Source organism: Mesoplodon bidens (genome assembly GCF_964165515.1).
Source record: "Mesoplodon bidens genome assembly, chromosome: 2".
NCBI lineage: Eukaryota > Metazoa > Chordata > Mammalia > Artiodactyla > Ziphiidae > Mesoplodon > Mesoplodon bidens.
This window is the reverse complement of record NC_138177.1, coordinates 127,650,119-127,670,408: the sequence shown is the minus strand read 5'-3', so window position 1 is coordinate 127,670,408 and position 20,290 is coordinate 127,650,119. Positions and strand designations below refer to the sequence as shown.

The 20,290-nt window shown below is 39.6% G+C and overlaps 1 protein-coding gene across 4 annotated transcripts in view; it reads right to left on the bottom strand.

Moving 5' to 3' along the window:
- WLS (Wnt ligand secretion mediator) overlaps nucleotides 1-20,290 on the bottom strand; it is a 106,206-nt gene that overhangs the window by 63,853 nt on the left and 22,063 nt on the right. For all 4 annotated transcript variants that reach the window (XM_081225774.1, XM_081225775.1, XM_081225776.1 and 1 more), the window contains exon 2: nucleotides 3,832-4,104. In XM_081225774.1, the coding sequence (XP_081081900.1) occupies nucleotides 3,832-4,104 (273 nt within the window). The remainder of the gene's footprint in view (nucleotides 1-3,831; nucleotides 4,105-20,290) is intronic.

Below are 20,290 nucleotides of genomic sequence, written 5' to 3'. Positions count from 1 at the left end.
CAGCGGCCATGGCTCACGGGCCCAGCCGCTCCACGGCACGTGGGATCCTCCCGGACCGAGGCACGAACCCGTGTCCCCTGAATCGGTAGGCGGACTCCCAACCACTGCACCACCAGGTAAGCCCCTAACATTTTCATATTAAAGTCAACAGCCTCCACCCAGAGCTACTGCTCAAAATAAGCATTTTTTGATCTGGTTTTCTTGATGACTCTATGGTTTCAGTTATTTTATACATTTATTGAAGGAACTGTTAGCTGTCTATCTTGTTAAATTTTTAGTGTGGGGGGCTTCCCTGGTGGCACAGTGGTTAAGAATCTGCCTGCCAATGCAGGGGACACAGGTTAAATCCCTAGTCCGGGAAGATCCCACATGCCGCGGAGCAACTAAGCCTGTGTGCCACAAGTACTGAGCCCACATGCCGCAACTACTGAAGCCTGCGCACCTAGAGCCCCTGCTCCGCAACAAGAGAAGCCACCACAATGAGAAGCCCGTGCACTGCAACGAAGAGTAGCCCTCGCTCGGAAAAAAATTTTTTAGTGTGCCCCTATTAAGTGCAGACCCTCACGTTATAAGAAATTAAAGTATGTTTCTAAGATAAAGAATCTTTAGTCCACTCTTTTTCTAGATGAAGATAAAATATATTTTGGAACCTGAAGATGTACTTGGGAAAAAAAACCATAAGATGCATTCACATTTCATTTACATATAGCAATGTTTTAGTTAAAGCCTTACCAACATAGGCATTTTTGATGTTTAGAATTAATATTTGATGGGAAGCAATTCATCTGTGAAGTTATTAAGATATGTAATAGGTTCTGACAACCAATAAGGATGGGGTGTGAAATTTCCCACACATCCAACAATTCTGATGCCAGTAGGGTGTCCTACAATTCAACTCAATTCTGACACTATCTACCCAGAGACATCATCAGATCCCACAGGTTAAGGGCTCAGTCGCACAAAACTGCCCCTCTCTTCAGACGCTAATCACAAGCCCAGGTTGTTACCTGCACCTCTGACCTACTGGCTACAGAATGGAGGATCCCATGGTCCCCTCCTTAGACTTCAGATGCCAGCCGCCAAGTCCAGGTTGTTACCTGTACTTCCAACCTAGTAGCTACGAACTAGAGGTTCCCACAACCCCCTTCTCAGGTTTGATTAATTTGCTAGAGCTGCTCACAGAACTCAGAAACCCATTTATTAATTAGATTATAGGTTTATTACAAAAGATATTAAAGTAGATACAAATCAACATCTAGATACATAGGGCAAGATCCCTAACAAAGGAGCTTCTGTCCTCATGGAGTTTGGGGTCCAGTATGGTGCCACGTGGAAGCATTCTGATTCCCCAACCTGGAAGCTCTCCGTCTGGGTTTTTATGCAGGTTTCATCATATAGGCTTGATTGATCAACTCATTGGTCCTCAATGATCTCCATTTCCCGATATTCATGCCATATGTAATCTCAAGTGTGGGCTGCACTTACTCGTTCACTTCTAACCAGTAGAATACAGTAGAAGAGATGAGATGTCACTTCTAAGACTGAGTGGCTTCTGTCTTAGGCACCTGCGTTTTCTCTCTCTCTCTCTCTCTCTCTCTGCCTCTCTCTCATCACTAGCCCTTATTGAGGGGTGGGGGGGACCTACTCTAAGACAGCCCCATGGCAAGGCCCATGTGGTGATGGAACAAGGCCTACCAGCAACCACATGAGTGACCACATGAAGCAGATCTCCACCAGTCGAGCCTTCAAGCCTTCTCATGAGACTGCAGACCAGACCAACACCTTGACTGCAACCTCAAAAGAGAAGCTCAGCCAGACTCCCAAGTTAAGCTGTAGCCAGATCCCTGACCCAGAGAAATAGGGAGATAATACATGCTTATTGATTTATGCTGCTAAATTTCAGGATAATTTGTTATACCCAGCACTAATACAGCCAATACAGAGCAATTATTTAATTTCTATTACAGAGTAAATCATTTCCTTTATACTTGGAGCTAGGAGTCTGTCTGGGAACATTATTCCTGAAATACACAACAGACAACCAGATAACAGAAAACTCTGTCCTTGACCTTCACACCAAAACATAAATGAGCCAGTTAATCTACCCATGTCAGCCTACCATGGCTCCTCTAACTGTTGTAATTCTCCTTTCCTTGAATACATTCTTAGAATTAGGACTATGAAAGCCCAAACCTCAAGATATATACATTAGCTTTAGTCTCAGTTTTTAACCTCATAGCAAAGTTTCCTGCCCGATTCTCACATATTATATGGCATATTCCTCTCGTTATAGCACTTATCTTTCCTTATGGTATGTTTAAGTATCTTTCTCCCAACCACTTCTTCCCTAGTGCTTTGTTCAATCTTGTATCTTCAGTACCTACTGCTTAACACATGGCTGAGACTTAATAAAGCTGGAATGAACAAATGTGTTACACAAGCAGTGAATGAGTAAGCAAGTCAATAGGCAAGAGAATACGGATGTGGGAAGTACCACTTGAATGCTGTTATGAAGGTCCAGATGTGCCCATCAGCCATTACTTCTACCTAAAGTACTCTTCCACTTGCACCCACCCTCAACCCAACTCCTTGTCAGGGTTTTCACTATTTAACACTCACCTCAAAGATGTGTCTGCTCACCTCTACACACACACACACACACACGTGTGTGTATACGCACCAAGGCAGCCTTCCCTTTCTCTGCTCTGAAGCCTTTTCTTTATGCTCCCACAGCTCCTGGGTATACCTTGGTCACAGCACCTAGCACACTCTACTGTAATGACTGGTTATTTGCCTGTCATTTCCACTTAACTATAAGCCCCTTGAAGGACAGTGTCTTTACATGTAACCACATGTCCAGCCATCAATTTGGTATGTGGGTACTCAAAAACAGTTTGAAATAATGGGTAAGAGACTGAATGAATTAGGGGTAGGGTGGAAACTCTACATTTTGAAAAATTATCTTAGCATAATCTGTTCCAGATAAAATGTCAACCAGGCACATATACTGCTCCAACTCCTAAACAGAGTAAAATCAATGTGATTGTGTATCAAGATAATTGTTGATACAGGAAAATTAGAATTGAAAACGTGCTTTAATCCATGGATAGGCCCTAGGCAGATCTGTCTTCAACACACCTTTTTCTCTTTCATTCTCACCCCTGATCCTGCTTCAGTAAAAAACGTTCTCTTCCTTCTCAATTGCAGATTCCTTATACTGTCCTCAGATGCCACAAGTGGATCTTCCTCTCCAAAATCACCCAATAATCTTCTCCTCACAAAATGTTTATATGCCTCATGCCCTCAGAGTCTTGAATCATAATTGAGTAAGCTAGAAAAATAACCTGGTTTGTGGGAAAATGGGTGCTCGTGGGTTGGTATTCCCATTTTGACAGGTATATTTTTCTAAGACAATGGCTTCACTCAAAGCCCAGCCAGAAAAGACATTTGCAAAGATGGGACCTTTCAGAAACCCTCAAATCACTCCACTAGGATGAGCTCCCTCTCAGCACTAGAGAGGTGATGAAACTTGGTTAGGGCAGGGCTCTGGCCGCCTGACTTTGAATTCCAGCTCTTCCACTCTCTAGCCTTCTGACTTTGGGCAGTCTCACTGATGTCTGAGTTTTCTATGTGTAAAATGAAATAAGACCTACCTCTAGGAATTAAATGGGTTAATTCAGGTAGAGTACTCAGAAAAGTGTCTAGTAAGTAGAAAGCAGTCGATAATTGTCACTAGTAATACTATTATTTTACTGTTATTATAACTGGTTCTGAAAAGCCTGAAGAGAGAAATTCTCCAGGATAGGAGAGGGATAGGGAGAATGCACTTACTGATTTGGTTGTTCAGCTTGAATGCAATGTCCAGCTGCAGGATAAACAGCATGAACTGGAACCAAGGACTCATCTCCATGGAGGGGAGGGGAATGTGAACAGAAAACACAATGTCATTGGCTTCGATTTCCCTTGGAATCGCTTCCTCAATGTCTCGGATCTTGTCACACTGGTTGGGTCCCCAAGGCATTAACCATTTTGTCTTGTGATGGTTTTTACGGACATCCACGCATTTCACTGACATGTAGGACACTGCCGTTGTGGGTCCTGGAGCTGAAAAGAGAATATTTTCCTGTTTTAGAAGAATCATCCACGGAAGTGCCTATTTCTTTCTAATATTCTTTCCACTACTGTCCTCTCTCCATTTTTCACACCACCTTCTATAACTTGAGGTCATTAATACCAAGAGATCTCCCAAATCCGGGTGAGGATCCTTCAGTGACCTCCAGAGGCATCATAAAGCATCCCCAAGAGCCTTCCCATTGTTTTCAGTGACTGTTATTTATTGAAAGAATACATTTGTTTTCTTCAGTTTTGTTCAGTTCCTTCCTCATTCCAAACAAATGTCACAAAAATCAACTGTGCTTCACTTTCCACCTGCCTGAGGGCTTGGAGACCTCAGGGGCTTCACAGAACACAGTGTCTGAAGTCAGAAGACCTGGGTCTGAAGCCTGGTTGAATGACTTACTCTCAGGTAATTTTGGGTAAATTGGTTAAATCTATAGTAGCTTCAGGATCCTCAACTGAGAAATAAGATGGTTGGCTTCTAAAATTCAAGCAAGATGGCTGGTTTCTAAGATTCTTCTTAACTCTGAAATTCTACAACCCTGCTTTTGATTGAGAGAAAGAGTTTTTCTGACTTTGGGCCCCCATTTAATGTACCTATCAGAGGATGGAACCCAAACACTGACTGACACTTCAAGGATATACTAAAATACGATACATGCATTTCAAGAGGGATCATCAAATTTGAAATATATAACATTAACAACACAATTTTGTGATTATAAAATGCTCACATAATTATAACAGAAAATTTGCAAAATACAGAAATGTTGAAGTTCCAAACAACATTTACCCAAAATCCCACTAAAGAGAAGTAACCACTGTTGGAAAAATATCAAAGTATTATCTGTCTTTTCTATGAGTGTGTAACTAGATACAAATTTATAGAGGAATTAATTTGTATAACTTTAAAATACATACTAATATTAACACATATTGTTACAAAATAGGGTCATACCTATTTGTAGCTTCTTCTTTTTAATCACTTAGCAAAGTAGAGTAGAACAGTGGTAAATAACACAAGCTGTGAAGCCAACTTGCCTGGCTCTCTCATTTCTGGTTGTGTCATCATGAATCCAAGCTAGCAAAGTTTGGGGTGAATTTCTAAACCTGTCTGTGTATTAGTCTTGTTATATCTTAAATGGCAAAAATAATAGCTTGAATGCAGTGTCCAGCTGCAGGATAAACAGCATGACCTGGAACCAAGGACTCATCTCCATGGAGGGGAGGGGACTGTGGACAGAAGACACAATGTCATTGGCTTCGATTTCCCTTGGAATCACTTCCTCAATGTCTCAGATCTTGTCACACTTTCTGAGTCGTTGTATACATTAAACAAATTAACATATGAAAAGTATTCAGAACAGTGCTTGAAAGTACATGAAAAAATATAAAATTAATTTTAGCTATTATATTATAAACATTTTCTATGTAATTAAAATTTTTCAACTAGTGGTTGCAAAATAATCACACGATACACCCTTTTAATTTACCTATAACCCCCACCCCTTGTTTTGTAAAGGTTGTCTATAAATAAGAATAATTCTTTGCCTAATATGTTTTGTTAGTGATTTACCTCAACTTTTCCCTCTGCTGTCTCAATTTGTTTACGGCATATTTTAATACAGAGAAATCCCAGATTTCATGTACAATCACACTTTTATGTTCTCCCCATTCTTCTGTGTATAGAGAGACTTTCTAATCTCCAAATTCAATAAACTTTTACCTTCTAGTCATTTTTAAAAATTTCATTTTTAAAATATTTAAATAGTTGATCCACCTGGAATTTGTTTTGATATAAGGGATGAGGTGAGACTCTAGCTTCATTTTTCTAAATATTTAAATTATTCTTTACTGAACAAACTCTCCTTTTTTGTTGCTTTATGACAGCACCTTTGTCTTATGTATACAAATAGATATTTCTGGACAATCTAGTCTATTTCCATGTGTTGGACTGTAAATTCATGGCCCAACACAACATGGTTTTAAGTCACGTAAACTGATGGTTTATATCAATATCTGATAGAGTAAAACCCCTCCCCCATGCCATTTCATGTTTATATTTTTTGCTGGGATCTGATTGAAATTACATTACATCTATAAATTAATGTGGACAGAGTCAGCATCCTTTCCTGACATTTAGTTTTCCCACCCAAGAACAGTGATCACTTCTTTATTAACTGCAGTCCATTTTAATATCTCTTTGAAAATTTTCATAGTTTTCTTCATGTAGATCCTTCTACTACAATATATTTTTAAATCTATTTATAAAACTTTTCTCTGAAAGTAGTGGAAGGAAAACATAAATCTGGTTTATGTGCATGGTTTAAATATGTTTAATTTTGCACATATGATGCCTGACATGCAGTGCTTTCAGACCCTTTATGAACAGAAATCATCTCTTACTTGACAGAGATCAAATAGCAACTAGAGGAATATGTAAAGCAAGAGGAAAAGTCATTTATGACGCAAGAGTGTGTATTATTAATACTTTGCCCTACTTCTAGTGCTCAAATACACATTTTTCTATCCCTAAATATCAATCCTAACAGTAAATTTTGAGTAGTAAAATGTTATGTTCCCAGAAAGTTGGGATGATGCCTACTAAAACTTGCCAGAAAACACAGCACTGCTAAACTCTAGCTGAAAGTTCTTCAATGTAGTATCCTGAATACCACAACACAGAGCTACCACTAATCCAGGCCAGGGAAGTTTTTCTTTAAAACTCAAAACTGTATCATGAATACATTTTACACCTAATCCATCTAAAATCAGACATCTCACTTATTATTAGAAATATGAACCAATCAAACTTTGGTTATCCTGACTCTGCTAAATAGCCCACCAACATTACAAAGACCAAATGGCACATTTAACTAAACTTCTTTTAATGTGGTTGGAGAATAAACAGGGAGACAAAAGTCACGAATTCTATTTTTGGCTAACATACTCAAACTGACTATTTGCTGCAGAAAATAGTTACTACATTTTAAAACTTCTATTCTTCCAAAATGAACCTAACCTTTTTTCATTTCTTTATTTTTTTTTTTTCCTTTTGAAAAACAAGTCTTTCCCTCCTTAGACCAAAATGAAAAATAACTATCTGAGTTCCCAGTTAACCTCCAAAACCACATTCCAAACTTAATAACAGAGAAGCTGAACACTTTACAGGCACAAAGGCTGCATTTTTAATGGACACGGTGAACGCCTGCCTTTGTAGCAGCCTGAATTATTTTCATTCTTTCATTAGTCTAGTGTTTCTTGCATAAAGAAGAAAATCCCAGGAATACTAGTATTTTCATAAATATCATGGCAATGAACTTGGGAAGCCGCAAGTGCATCTCAAGCTGTTCTATAAGAATCACAAGTATTTTTCTTCACTTGAATAAATCTAGTCTAAAAAACCTTTTGTATAACTTTAAAAACCTGAAGATAATTCAATATTTTCCATTTCTAATAGTGCTCAAAAGGCAAAACCCTTGTATTATTTGAGAAAGTAAACAGACATTCTGTTATTCAAACATGGACAGTTAATGTTCCCTGAATAACATGTTTACAGTTTAAGACAACTTCCTACTCCAGCTAAAAGTGAATTTCCAGGTGTTTCTTATGTAGAAAGCATATCAAAGTAAGCCAAAAACAAAGTCTATAGCTCTTAGCTCCTTGCCTACTATAGAAGGTGTTTTCATCAGCTATAGCCAACAATGTGACTACATAGATCACAAAGCAGTGTCTAAAATCAAAAGAACTTTGATTTCTGTCTTTAAATTTTTAAAAAGTGTGGGGGACTTTATTGTAAGAGAAGAGAATGAAATGGGAGAAGCTGAAATTATCTGTGACCTTTGAACAAGCCACAGTCAACTTAACCAACAGTTATATGCAAGGAAGGCCTCAGTCGCCAGCATGGTTCTAGGGATTAATAGTTTGTGTACTTAAGAAGGAACTAGATGGATTCAGGTCAACAAACTGAGTCATGTTTGCTCAGGTGAAAGCTAAAAATAACCACTCCTCAGTATTCCTAGGATAGTAATGTAATATCACCCAGCTGCTTCGGCACATATTATAAATGTCCCTACTCTACCCATTCGTAGCACTTAGTTGAAAACAAGTGGCCCAAAGCTACTTCTACATCAGTACAATTTCATAGACAGAGCAGTTTGGCCCAAAATGAATATGCCCAGGCACTGTGGACTGGTTAGTTTATGGTAGGTTAACACAACTTTTGGAGTAGGCACAGAAGTTATAAAACACAAGCTACTCTTTGAAAACACCACCCCATTTTGAGGCCAGTTCTCTTTACCGTGTCAAACATAGGCCATTTTTTTTTCCTTTTTTTATCTGTATTTCAACACAGTATTTTTGGCCTCCGTCTCTCCACAATAGCAGAGAACTGTGAAATATGACACTACACAACATTTAAAGTGATGTGAAATCAATAAGACTTCTAATTCGAGGCTGTGAAAAACTGGACAAACACAACATGAAGCCTCTTTAAAAATTCAGTGACCCTTCAGTGACATACATCACTAAGGCTCATACTGCATTCACCAAATATGCCTTGAATACCTACTATGCACGAAGCACTGTTAGGTGCTTGAGGGAACCTAACAGACACCAGCCATGTGGAATGTAAAAATAATGGGGAAAACAGACAATACATAAATAATTACAGGAAAAAGTAAGTATAGTTGTGGTGATACTATATTTACACTGACATTACCTGAGAAAGGGCCATAGTCAGATATTTGGAAGCCAGGAGAAATGAATTCACTAGAATGAGGCAAAAATTCCAGTCATCATTACAATGCAACCTTGAATAAAAATGTAAGTGAACAATGACTAAACCTGTACTTCTTTTGGAAGAATATTCATTGACTCCAGTCAGCTTCCTGTTATGGCATCTCAAATGGCTGTCCAGTTTACAAATTACTATCTGGCCAACCACTACCGCTATCATGCTCAAAGCTGAGTCAACATCAAATCATTAGCCCCTACTCCCGCCAGAACCTTTAATTAGAGAGCTGGACGGAGACACAAGACTTGGTTGCCTCCTAGAAAAGTTAAAATAAAATTAAAACAACATGCTGACATGACACATGGTCTCCGTTTAAGCCAACACAGACTATTTATTTCTTTGCTTTATTACAAGTAAAGAAGTTTCCTTTAGCAGTTATCTAGGAGTATTACTATTATGCGGGCACTGTGCAAACTAAAGATAGAGACAAATGACAGTCCCAGACCCTGAGTTGCTCACAGTCGAGTGTGGGAGGGTGAGAAGTTGGCAGAGAAGTCCATCCTGATAGAAACGTGCCCTTACAGATGTTGCACAGGAGGCATCATTTGTGAAGGGGGCTGGGAGAGCTGCTTGCCCGAGGCCTGGACTTAGACTTCAAGGAGAGCAGGTGTTAGTTAGCCAGGTGGAAAAGGGGACAGGAGTAGGGAAGGCGCTGAAGAAGAGCATGTGCTGGGTCAGAGGCTATCTAGAAAACCACAATACAGTTGTTCTTCTGTATCCGTGGAGGATTGCTTCCACGGCCCCTATGGATACGAAATTCTGAGGATGCTCAAGTCCCTTCTGTAAAATGGCACTATATAGTCGGCCCTCCTGATCAGCAGATCAATCCCTGGCTGGTTGATCTGAGGATACCGAAGGCCAATCGTACGGTCTGTGTTTGAGCATCACATTTTTTTTTTTCTTTTGCGGTACGCGGGCCTCTCACTGTTGTGGCCTCTCCCATTGAGGAGCACAGGCTCCGGACGCGCAGGCTCAGCGGCCATGGCTCACGGGCCCAGCCGCTCCGCGGCATGTGGGATCTTCCCGGACTGGAGCTCGAACCTGCATCCCCTGCATTCTCAGGCAGACTCCCAACCACTGCGCCACCAGGGAAGCCCTTGAGCATCAAATTTAAGAAGAGATCATTTACTAGGTGAAAATGCTGCACAGCCCTAACCTTGTTACAGCCCTTTGCTTTCTCTGACCAGGGGTCTAGTTCTCTAGGGGGCCCTGGCTTCTGTTCCCAACAGTCTCAGCTTCACTTTGTACAGCGACATGAAGAGATCCACAAATAACAAAGAACTTTTATTTGGGGGAATCTTTCCTTCTAAGACACTGTTGGTATCTTATAGGTAGCCACAAGGCCAGACATGAGCAACACGGTGCCCCGGAAGGAAGGGAGAAGGCAATGGGGTCTCCAAAGAGCCTGTGCAGTCTCCATTATCAGAATAGACTTCACCTAAATTAGAGGAAGACTGTCTTCCTTGCAACCGAAATGATATTTCAGGATTAATGTGCTTTGGGCTCCAAGGGGAAGGAATGTGGAAAACAGACCAATTAAAAGGGTAATTCATGTTTACAAGCATTAATAACCAGAACCTCTCTAATTGAAAAAGTAACGATTTTAATTAAAAATGGTCAAACATTTCAGAAATATTTTAGAGAATTTTATTTTTATAATAGCATCTTAGCTAACAAAAATGAAAAAACAAAACTATACACACTGATTTAAAAACACAACCATTTCATGATGTATGTAAGTCAAATCATTATCCTGTACCCCTTAAACTTATACAGTGCTGTATGTCAACTATATCTCAATAAAACTGGAAGAAAAACATTTAAAAAAATAAAAACACACCCTTACAATTAATGAAATGAAACAAAGCTGAGTAGACTCCCATTAATTATATGATCTAATAATGAATATATAATAATTGACAGAATAACCCAACCAGTATAAGATTGTCCCTAGAAAAAAATGCTGTAACAGTACTTATTCAAAATTTGTTTTAATGTCAAACATAAATGAAGAGTTAGATCTGTAAATTAACGTCTTGAAAGTTAAATCACTTGCTTCCTGTCTTCATAGATTTTATGGTCTGGGAAATCTTTGCTGTCTGATTTGATCCCATTTAACTATAAGATTTCTACACATTTTGTACCCTATTATATTCCAGGAAAATTGTTTTAATTGTCTGAATGAACGAAATTATATTAATACTTCATATAAAAGTTTACAAAATATCCAAGCTGTAAGCAACTATCCCTGAGACCAGGTCATTTTCTCTTCTGGAATGAAATGTGATATATAATGTTATAAATTTGGGGACTTAACATTTAAATCTGGAGAAATTTTTAAACTGTTATGAAATATATGCAATAAGTTTGATCCAGGTAAACTATAGAACTGTTTAAACAAAGTACATTATTTATATTCTTACAATTATTTACTTTCTTGAAAGTGTTATATTTCTTTGTTGTAGAAAATGGTGCACTTATGTAAGAGTTCATTACTCTTATTTTTCATTATTTTGTTTTTGCTAATTAATAAAAATTTAAGGTGTTATTTCCTTTAATTTCATTCCTATTTCTTAAAATAACTTATTAAGCTGTTTATATAGGTGTAAAAAATATGTGACAGAATTATATTTAGAAGAGAGATGTATTAAAATATTAAAGTGAAAATAAATAAATAAATAAATAAAAACATAGACGATTGCTAGCAGGTACTTTCTACTGACTCAAGAGGGAGGTTGATTTAACTCTTGAAATCTCTCTGACCTGTATAAACATGAATAATTGGTTTATTTTTTACAATTTAATTTGTTTATTTGTTCTCTACTTTGTTCCCTAAAAGATTCTGGATACTAGGAAGAGAATATTAGACTTTATTTTTTAAAAAGAGTTGAGGCTGATTTAAAAGCATGGAATTAATGTTTGGGGCACTAAGAATTACTTGGCCTATGTCTGTATCTATGAAAGTAGAGAATAAAAGCAATAGCTGGATAATGTAAGCCCCACAGCTTTCACCTGAACTACAAAGCTAAATGGCTCAATATCCATTTCACTTTGTAATATAAAGAAAACTTCCATTTCCTGGCTATGAATGGTATGTATAAGATGTTCATCATGGATGGTATGTATAAGATGTTCATAAAAGATTATATACTCAAATTGGTTCTAAGCTTTGACTATCTGAATATCTATGCTTGCTTAAATGAGAATTTATATGAAAGGCATTGGGCCTCTAAGGCCCTTGGACAATTCCAGGGTTTGCTTAGAATTTTTTGATTCCCTCCCAAGGAAGGGGATGGGGAAAAGAGGGGCAGAGGAACATAGGTAGCCACAGAAACCAAGGAGAACAGATGAATACCTGTTATTTATACAACTACAAGTTTTATTCAAACCACCCCCCAAACACTCATTTAACATAAAGGAATCTTCAGCTAAATTTAAAAATTAGTTTTTAAATGTATTAAATTGAATTCCCTCAGAGATTGCACCTGCCTTTCTTAAGCTCAGAAACCTTCTACCTTAATTCTAGTTAAAAGGATACATGTGGGGACTTCCCTGGTGGCGCAGTGGTTGAGAATCTGCCTGCCAATGCAAGGGACGCAGGTTCGAGCCCTGGTCTGGGAGGATCCCACATGCCGTGGAGCAACTAGGCCCGTGAGCCACAACTACTGAGCCTGCGCGTCTGGAGCTTGTGCTCCGCAACAAGAGAGGCCGCGACAGTGAGAGGCCCGCGCACCGCGATGAAGAGTGGTCCCCACTTGCCACAACTAGAGAAAGCCCTCGCACAGAAGCGAAGACCCAACACAGCAAAAATAAATAAATTAAAAAAAAAATAAAGCTTTAAAAAAAAAAAAAAAGGATACATGTGGGATATACTATACAACTGAAGTAGCCACATCATATTATCTGGTTGAGTTGAGAGGTTTTAGACAACTAGCAATTCCTTAACCAATTCTGCTTACTGTTCCCTCCAGGTCAGTTCCTAAAAAGATTTCTTAGTATCTACCACAGCATATACCTAAGTTTTAGAATGCCTCATAATAATGACCACTTCAAAACTTTTCAGCTAAAGGAAGTGTAAATACTTGTGTTAAACTGAGTGCTTCAGAATTAACTGACTCAGTCTGTTAATTCCTTTACATAAATTGCTCTGAAGGTGTAATGGTCAGACACTCACTCTACCTCTGCCATTGACTTTGAAGATAAAATTCTCCTATATTTCAACCATACCAATTAAATCTTACTACATTACTACCTAAAATATTATTTCACGATTCAATCTCAGTCACTAGAGAACCAAAAGTGGGTGTGCAGGGCCAAGATCTGGAGAAGTAATTTTCAGAATTATCCTAGCTATGCCCCAGTGGGCGTAACGGGGTACATTAAGTGACGTGCAATTCATTCTTGCCAGCCGTTTTCAGTAAGTAGTAGTTAATTATGCTAACATCTGTTCTAAGAAAGCTAAATTTTTAAACACAGCAGAACATTCCTCTACACTAACCTACCACCACCAAAACACACAAACACACACACACCCCACATAGCAGAGATGAATGCAAAGTAATTTGTACTGTACACACACAAGTCAAACACGTATTTTCAAACAGTTCCCTACAACATAAACTTATGAATAAATGACAGACATTTTGACAGGAAAGGTCCAGAAATTGTAGCAGACACTTGTGTAATTCATTCCTTCCTTAAAAAATATTGAAAAATAGTGTATGTTTACATCTTAGGCTGATGAGGATTTTAAATGCTTAGCCTACAACCTCAATTGTTCTGGAGCCAAAGATGCAACAGCTTTGAGGAATAGAAGAATTACTCTACATTTGTCAGAATCTATACAGCAAACATGAAGCGCCACTTGGCTTCCATTACTTGTCTGGCTTGGATCCTGTGGAATTGAGGAGCGCTGGAACCAGAAGGAAAAAAATTACTGTGCTTCGGGACACAGAGCCAAATTCTTACATAGTATTTGAAATGCTGTGGTAAACATGAAGTTACTTTAGGCTCAAGATTAATGCCAGTTTTTTTCCCTCTTTTTGAAAAAATAATAAAATGCACATAAAGAGCCCTGCCAGAGTGTTAGCACATAAAATCTGCCAACCATTAGACGTGCTAATTGGGGGAGCAATCCTGAATTCAGATTAAAAAAACTGACCCTCAACTTTGGTGTCTGGCAATGAACAGAGATTAAATTAAGAAGCTTGACAGGTACATCAAATATTTCTAACCTCTAGCTCTGAAAAATACCTACAATGACTGTTTCTCCATCGCTTCAAAAAGACTCAAAACACTAGAAACTACACACGAAGTGAACACAAAAGTCCTCCACAGAAAAAGCAAACGGCTCATCTGTTGACACTATTGCTCATCGCTCAGCAAACCAGTCATCTGGGCTGAATTTCTGACTTGGTGCCAATGCGTCAAAATCAGCCACCATTCAGCCAAAAGGCTGTGGAATGCAGCCAAGACCACCTATGGAAAGTGAATTATAGCATCTTATAATTTACTACCTTGGCTATGATCTCATAAACCCAGCATGGAGGGTGAACAAGCTTTTGTGTGGAAAATCTCTCAGAGCCCCTGTAGAGGCCCCCAAAACTGCTCCTGGCAGCTATGTGGGTAGGGAAGACACAAAGGTGGCCACCTGGCTCTATGAACCAGCAAGCTCACCACTGGCACACCTTTGGAGTGAAACTTTAGGGTTAGAAAACCCCCAAATTAAATCTTCTAGGAGAAATAGCTGCTTTGTTCTGAAGTACCTATTACATTCTACAATAATTTCACATGTTTATTACCTATAATTTATTATTATCAGACATGTATTATTTATAAAGTACGGATATTCTACTTTTATCAATATTATCAATGTTAATAATAAACATGAGGGCTTCCCTGGTGGTGCAGTGGTTGAAAGTCTGCCTGCCGATGCAGGGGACACGGGTTCGTGCCCCGGTCCGGGAAGATCCCACATGCCGCGGAGCGGCTGGGCCCGTGAGCCATGGCCGCTGAGCCTGCGTGTCCGGAGCCTGTGCTCCACAACGGGAGAGGCCACAACAGTGAGAGGCCCGTGTATCGCAAAAATAATAATAATAATAATAATAATAATAATAGACATGAACACTAATATGTGAACTGCACGTTGCATTTTACAAAGCACTTTCAGACACTTGGATCATCTAATCCTCATAGGAAACAGGTGAAGTTGTTATTATAATGGTCCACACTGCATATGCGGAAGATTGGTGGCTTTGTCCCACCAGTAAGTGGCAGAGCTGGGACTAGAACCCTGGTCTCACTTCACATCTGCTGCTCCTTCCAATACACCACATTGCCTCAATTGCCAGTTTACTCATTAGCCTTTACCTGTTTACTATGAGGGTTTGAAGCCAATATTAAAATTGTGGGAGCACGTTTAGATACCACTCTTTAGCATTATTCCCTGGAAACTGAGGTTCACAAAGGTAGGACTTAACAATTATTTACCCTATACCAGCACTGCCTTGAAGGGATCAAGGCCTGCATGGTGGAAAGAAAAATAGGAGACAAAATGAGATAAAATATTCACATCTTAGACTTAAGTGTATATAATTAATGGCTGCAAATTTGAAGATTTTATAACAAAATCTATATTCCTAAGAACATAAATAGGGAAATTTTTGGCCATTTCATTAACATCCCCTACACAAGTCATTTGCTTTTAAAGGCATCAAATCCTACTTCTGAGATCAAATCTACAAAACAGCTCAGACAGAAACCTGGGCAAAAGAATCTTCTGCGGCATTATGATCTATTTACCTAGCAGCTCTAAATGAGATTTCCTCTGTGGTCCAATGAATTACATATGAAAGTTCACAAAAGAGTAGCAAAGAAAAGCAATGGAAGACTTCTGGTGTTGAACGAACTGTGGAGCACAGGATGGTATCAGAAGTCTTGAGATGACACATGGAGCTTCTGAATGGTGACAGGCAAATGCAATTGTGACTGGAGGGAAGAGCTAGTTAGGAGGAAGAATTTGTGGGCCCTGTTGGTTAACCTGGGACATGAGTGAGAGGGAGAAGTCAAGGATGTCCAAGTTCCTTGCATGGGCAGAAGATGGATGGCAATGTCATTTTCTAGAAGAGGAATCAAAGGAAAATGAGTGATATGTCATATGACAGGCAGAATATAAAGAAGCTGGGGGTGTAGAGCTTGTTAAATTAAAGAGCTCAGTCTGTATGATGCAGGGGGTGTTACAGATAAAAGGTCAAATACATGAATGACTAAGATTTGGAAGAGGAGTTAGATTTATTCTAGGTGGTTCCAATGCTGCAAGTCCTAAGGAAGGAAATCTGAGAGCAATAGAAATCAGATGGTCCAAAGTTAACCTGACCAGTTGAAGACAATGAGTTACTCATACCTGTGTTGAGTACAAATGCTCCTGCTAGAAACACTTGGTAAGTGCAAAGAGCGCAGAGGACATTTGAGCACTGATGGGGATGGAAAGACAGCCTTTAGGGCCTTCTCCATCATTATATTCTATGAGCACCCTTCAGACATTTAGAGCTTCAACTCTGGGCCACAAATTGGTCTGCTATCCTGAATTACTACAAGTTTGAGGATAAGAACCTTGGCAGAATGAATTATCAATTATCATAAATTATCAATGAATCAGGATTGTGGAGTTCTAGTACTGGATATGCCACTAAGCAGGCAAAGTATTCAACCAATCTTGGGCCCCAGTTCTCTCAACTGTAAAGGGCAGTATTTTAACTGCTAGACATTCCTAACTTAGAAATTCTTCGACTCTAAAGGGAATTTATATGTTCTATGCTATGGTGAAAGCCATTCTTTTTTTTTTTTTTTTTTTTTTTTTTTTTTTTGCGGTATGTGGGCCTCTCACTGTTGTGGCCTCTCCTGTTGCGGAGCACAGGCTCCAGACGCGCAGGCTCAGCAGCCATGGCTCATGGGCCCAGCGGCTCCACGGCATGTGGGATCTTCCCGAACGGGGGCAAGAACCCGTGTCCCCTGCATCGGCAGGTGGACTCTCAACCACTGCACCACCAGGGAAGCCCTGAAAGTCATTCTTTTAAGGTTGAAAAATACCCTTTTAAATTAGGATCAATATATATGCCAACACTACAGGCTGACATGCCTTGCCCATCTAGCCCCTTCTCCCCTCATTTTCCTTGTATTTTCACATCTGTTAGAGGAAAAGACTGTAATCTCCTACTCTTCTCTGCTGCTTATTGAGGCCGAAATGGGCTCTGGGTGTTTTCTATCTTCCAACAACTGCTGACATCAACAAATTATTCCAGAAAGCAAAGGCAAGCTAGAGCCAACTGTATATGTAAAATTTCATACTGATATATTCAGCACGATGAAATATACCCCTGTAATACATAGTATGGGAAGGTGGTCCAACCTAATCATAATGAAAACGTTTAGGGAAAAAAACCCAAAACTCCATTCCAGCTTCCAGCCAATGGCCCATACACTTGCAGTATAACAACACAAAGACATTCCAACACAATGAAATAATCTGGAGTATGTCCAACCTCTATTTTTCAGGTTGATAGAAATAGGCTCAACAGAGCTGAGTCTATTATTCAGAAGAAATGGAAGTCATGGCAAACACTGCCCTAAGCCAAAAGATCATGGACAAAATTTGCTAACGAGACATCAATTCATAACATTCATTCAGATTTTCATTTAAACTGCTGGGTTCTTAATATATTTCAAAATTTACCCTCTATAAAAAATGTTCCATAAGAGAAAATGACAATTACAGTGCAGCAAGGGAAATGCTTTCACCGAAAATGTTCTTTAGGTTGCTGTAGGCATCTACAAAAACAGAACAAGAGAAATTAAAAGCAAGGGCTCTAGACTCAGAAAAACTTGGGATCAAATCTAATTCTGTTTCTTACTAGCAATGTAGTTGGGAAATTTTCATGGCCTTACAAAATGCCGGTTTCTCCTTTGGAAAAGTTTACTATGAGTACCAACCTCATAAGTTTGTTGTAAAGATAAAATAATTAGTAAAAAGAGCCTATCACAATACCTTGCACATAGTAAGGCCTTAATGAATGTTAACTACTGATAATAAGAAAGCTGCCAGCAGCTGGAGAAGAATAATCTGGTGGGAGATGGTGACATGCTCCTTGCTCTCTATCCTGTCTCCCCCTCCCTCCCCCAAGGGATGTGTTTATCTAAACATTCAAGGAACTAGAGGGTCTGAATCTTGGTTCATTAAAAACAGAGGTTCTCAGCAATCGGAGATGATTCTATCAGAATTTTAACTTGAACATCTAAGACGTCTTTCCCTAAGAAACATCCCAGGGATATCCTAAGTAGCCTGTTGTTTGAACACAGAATTAGCTCTTAATTTTCTCCTCAGTGAAATGGGCTTAATAACATCTTTTTTCAGTTATTTCCATAAATTATTAGAAAATAACTATAGCCAAAAGTATTAATGTGGGTCTTCCCTACTCCATCGCCTCCTCCCTGCAGATAGAGAGAATGCTGGGTTTGCTTGCTCTGTTGCAGGCCCTCACCAGCCCCCAACAAGGGTTCAACTCATTGCTAAATGGATTCTTTGAGTTTTCATGATACACAATCAAGAGAAAAGGGACAAGTGGAAGAGATGGGCTTGGGCTGGGGGTGGGGGGGATTTTACCAGAGGAGGTTTTAGGGGTATTTTGGAAGAGAGAAGTTAGAAGCATCGAAGAAAAGGGGGATTTCCAGAAGTAGTGCTACAGATTATACGTCTTCTTTACCGTGTTTCACAGTATGAATAGAGAACTGAAGTTACTATATTACTTTAATTCATTTTGGGGGGATTGCCTATTTCTTTGACAGAATCACTACTTCAAGATGGCTCTATTAGGCTAGTCATGTCTTTACATGGGGGCAACACAAACGAAATAGATTAACAGGTGCAAAAACATCATCCAAACCTTTGGCAGGACTTATTTAATCAGCACATGACACTGGGAAGATGGAAAGGATTAACATTTTAGAAAAGGCAAGTTAGGATTATGGGGCTGACCATATGAGGTTAGAGCTACACCTACACTATATCATCATTTATTTATTTATTTATTTATTTATTTATTTAATTTTTGTGGTACGCAGGCCTCTCACTGTTGTGGCCTCTCCCACTGCGGAGCACAGGCTCTGGACGTGCAGGCTCAGCGGCCATGGCTCATGGGCCCAGCCGCTCCGCGGCATGTGGGATCTTCCCGGACCGGGGCATGAACCCGCGTCCCCTGCACCGGCAGGCAGACTCTCAACCACTGCGCCACCAGGGAAGCCCTATCATCATTTTATTTCAATATTTTGTTCAAAGCCTGGGCTCTTTACAATCAGAGAGCTGCACATGCCTATTCCCTCTTAATACTCCTGGCTACCCTGCCGCCATCCCTCTACCCCAGGGTTTCTCAACCCCGGCACTTTGACATTTGGGGCTGGATAAATGTGGAGGCTCTTCTGGGCACTACAGGGTATTTGGCAGCAGCCCTGGCTTCTGTTCACTAGTTGCCAGGAGCATCTTCTCTCCTCCGCCCGAATGTAGTGCAAATCAAAAATGTCTCTAGACATTGCCAAATATCCCCTGGGGGGCAAAATCACTCCTGGTTGAGAACCCCGGCTTTATCCCAATCACTCGGGCTTCGGAGAAAAATTCATACCCCACTAAGCCAATTTGCGACACTCCCTTTTCAGAGTTTGCAACTATGGGGATTCCAAGCTCTGAATAATCCATAACCATCACAGTTGCCTGCATGCTGGACTGGCTGCATCGGGCATCAGGTTGTCATCTACAAATTGTAAATGATTATAACAGCTACCAATCGCTGGGTATTTCATATGTGCCAGGAAGTAGGCTAGGGGATTTAACTGGGTTGATTTTCATTCTTATACAGCAGTAAGTGGTAGATATCATTATCTCCATTTAGAGGTGAGTAAAATGAGGCTCTGAAAATGTAAATAACTCAACCAAGGTCACAGCCAATAAAGGGTTGAGCTGGGGTTTGAACCTAAATCCATCTGAGTCCAGAGTCTCTTTCTGTCTCAGGTCACACTATTTCTCCTAATGAGAAAAACCAGTGCAGACATATATGCGAAGTACATTTGGCGTAAGTTACATGAGTTAAAATGGAGAGGCCAGCACACAGACTGTTGTAGAACTCAGTGCTCTCTGAACTAAGCTGATCACCAGTAATAGAGGCGTGTTTGTTCTAAGGACACTGACAAGTTGATTTTTGAATTATGGATTTTCTACTGAAGACAGGAAAATGGTGGTTTCCTCTAAGCAGAAACAACAAGCAGTAGCTGGTTGCCATGGTAGCAGAGGTAAACTTAATCTTGACTGGGAATACAATCACCAGACAGGGACAG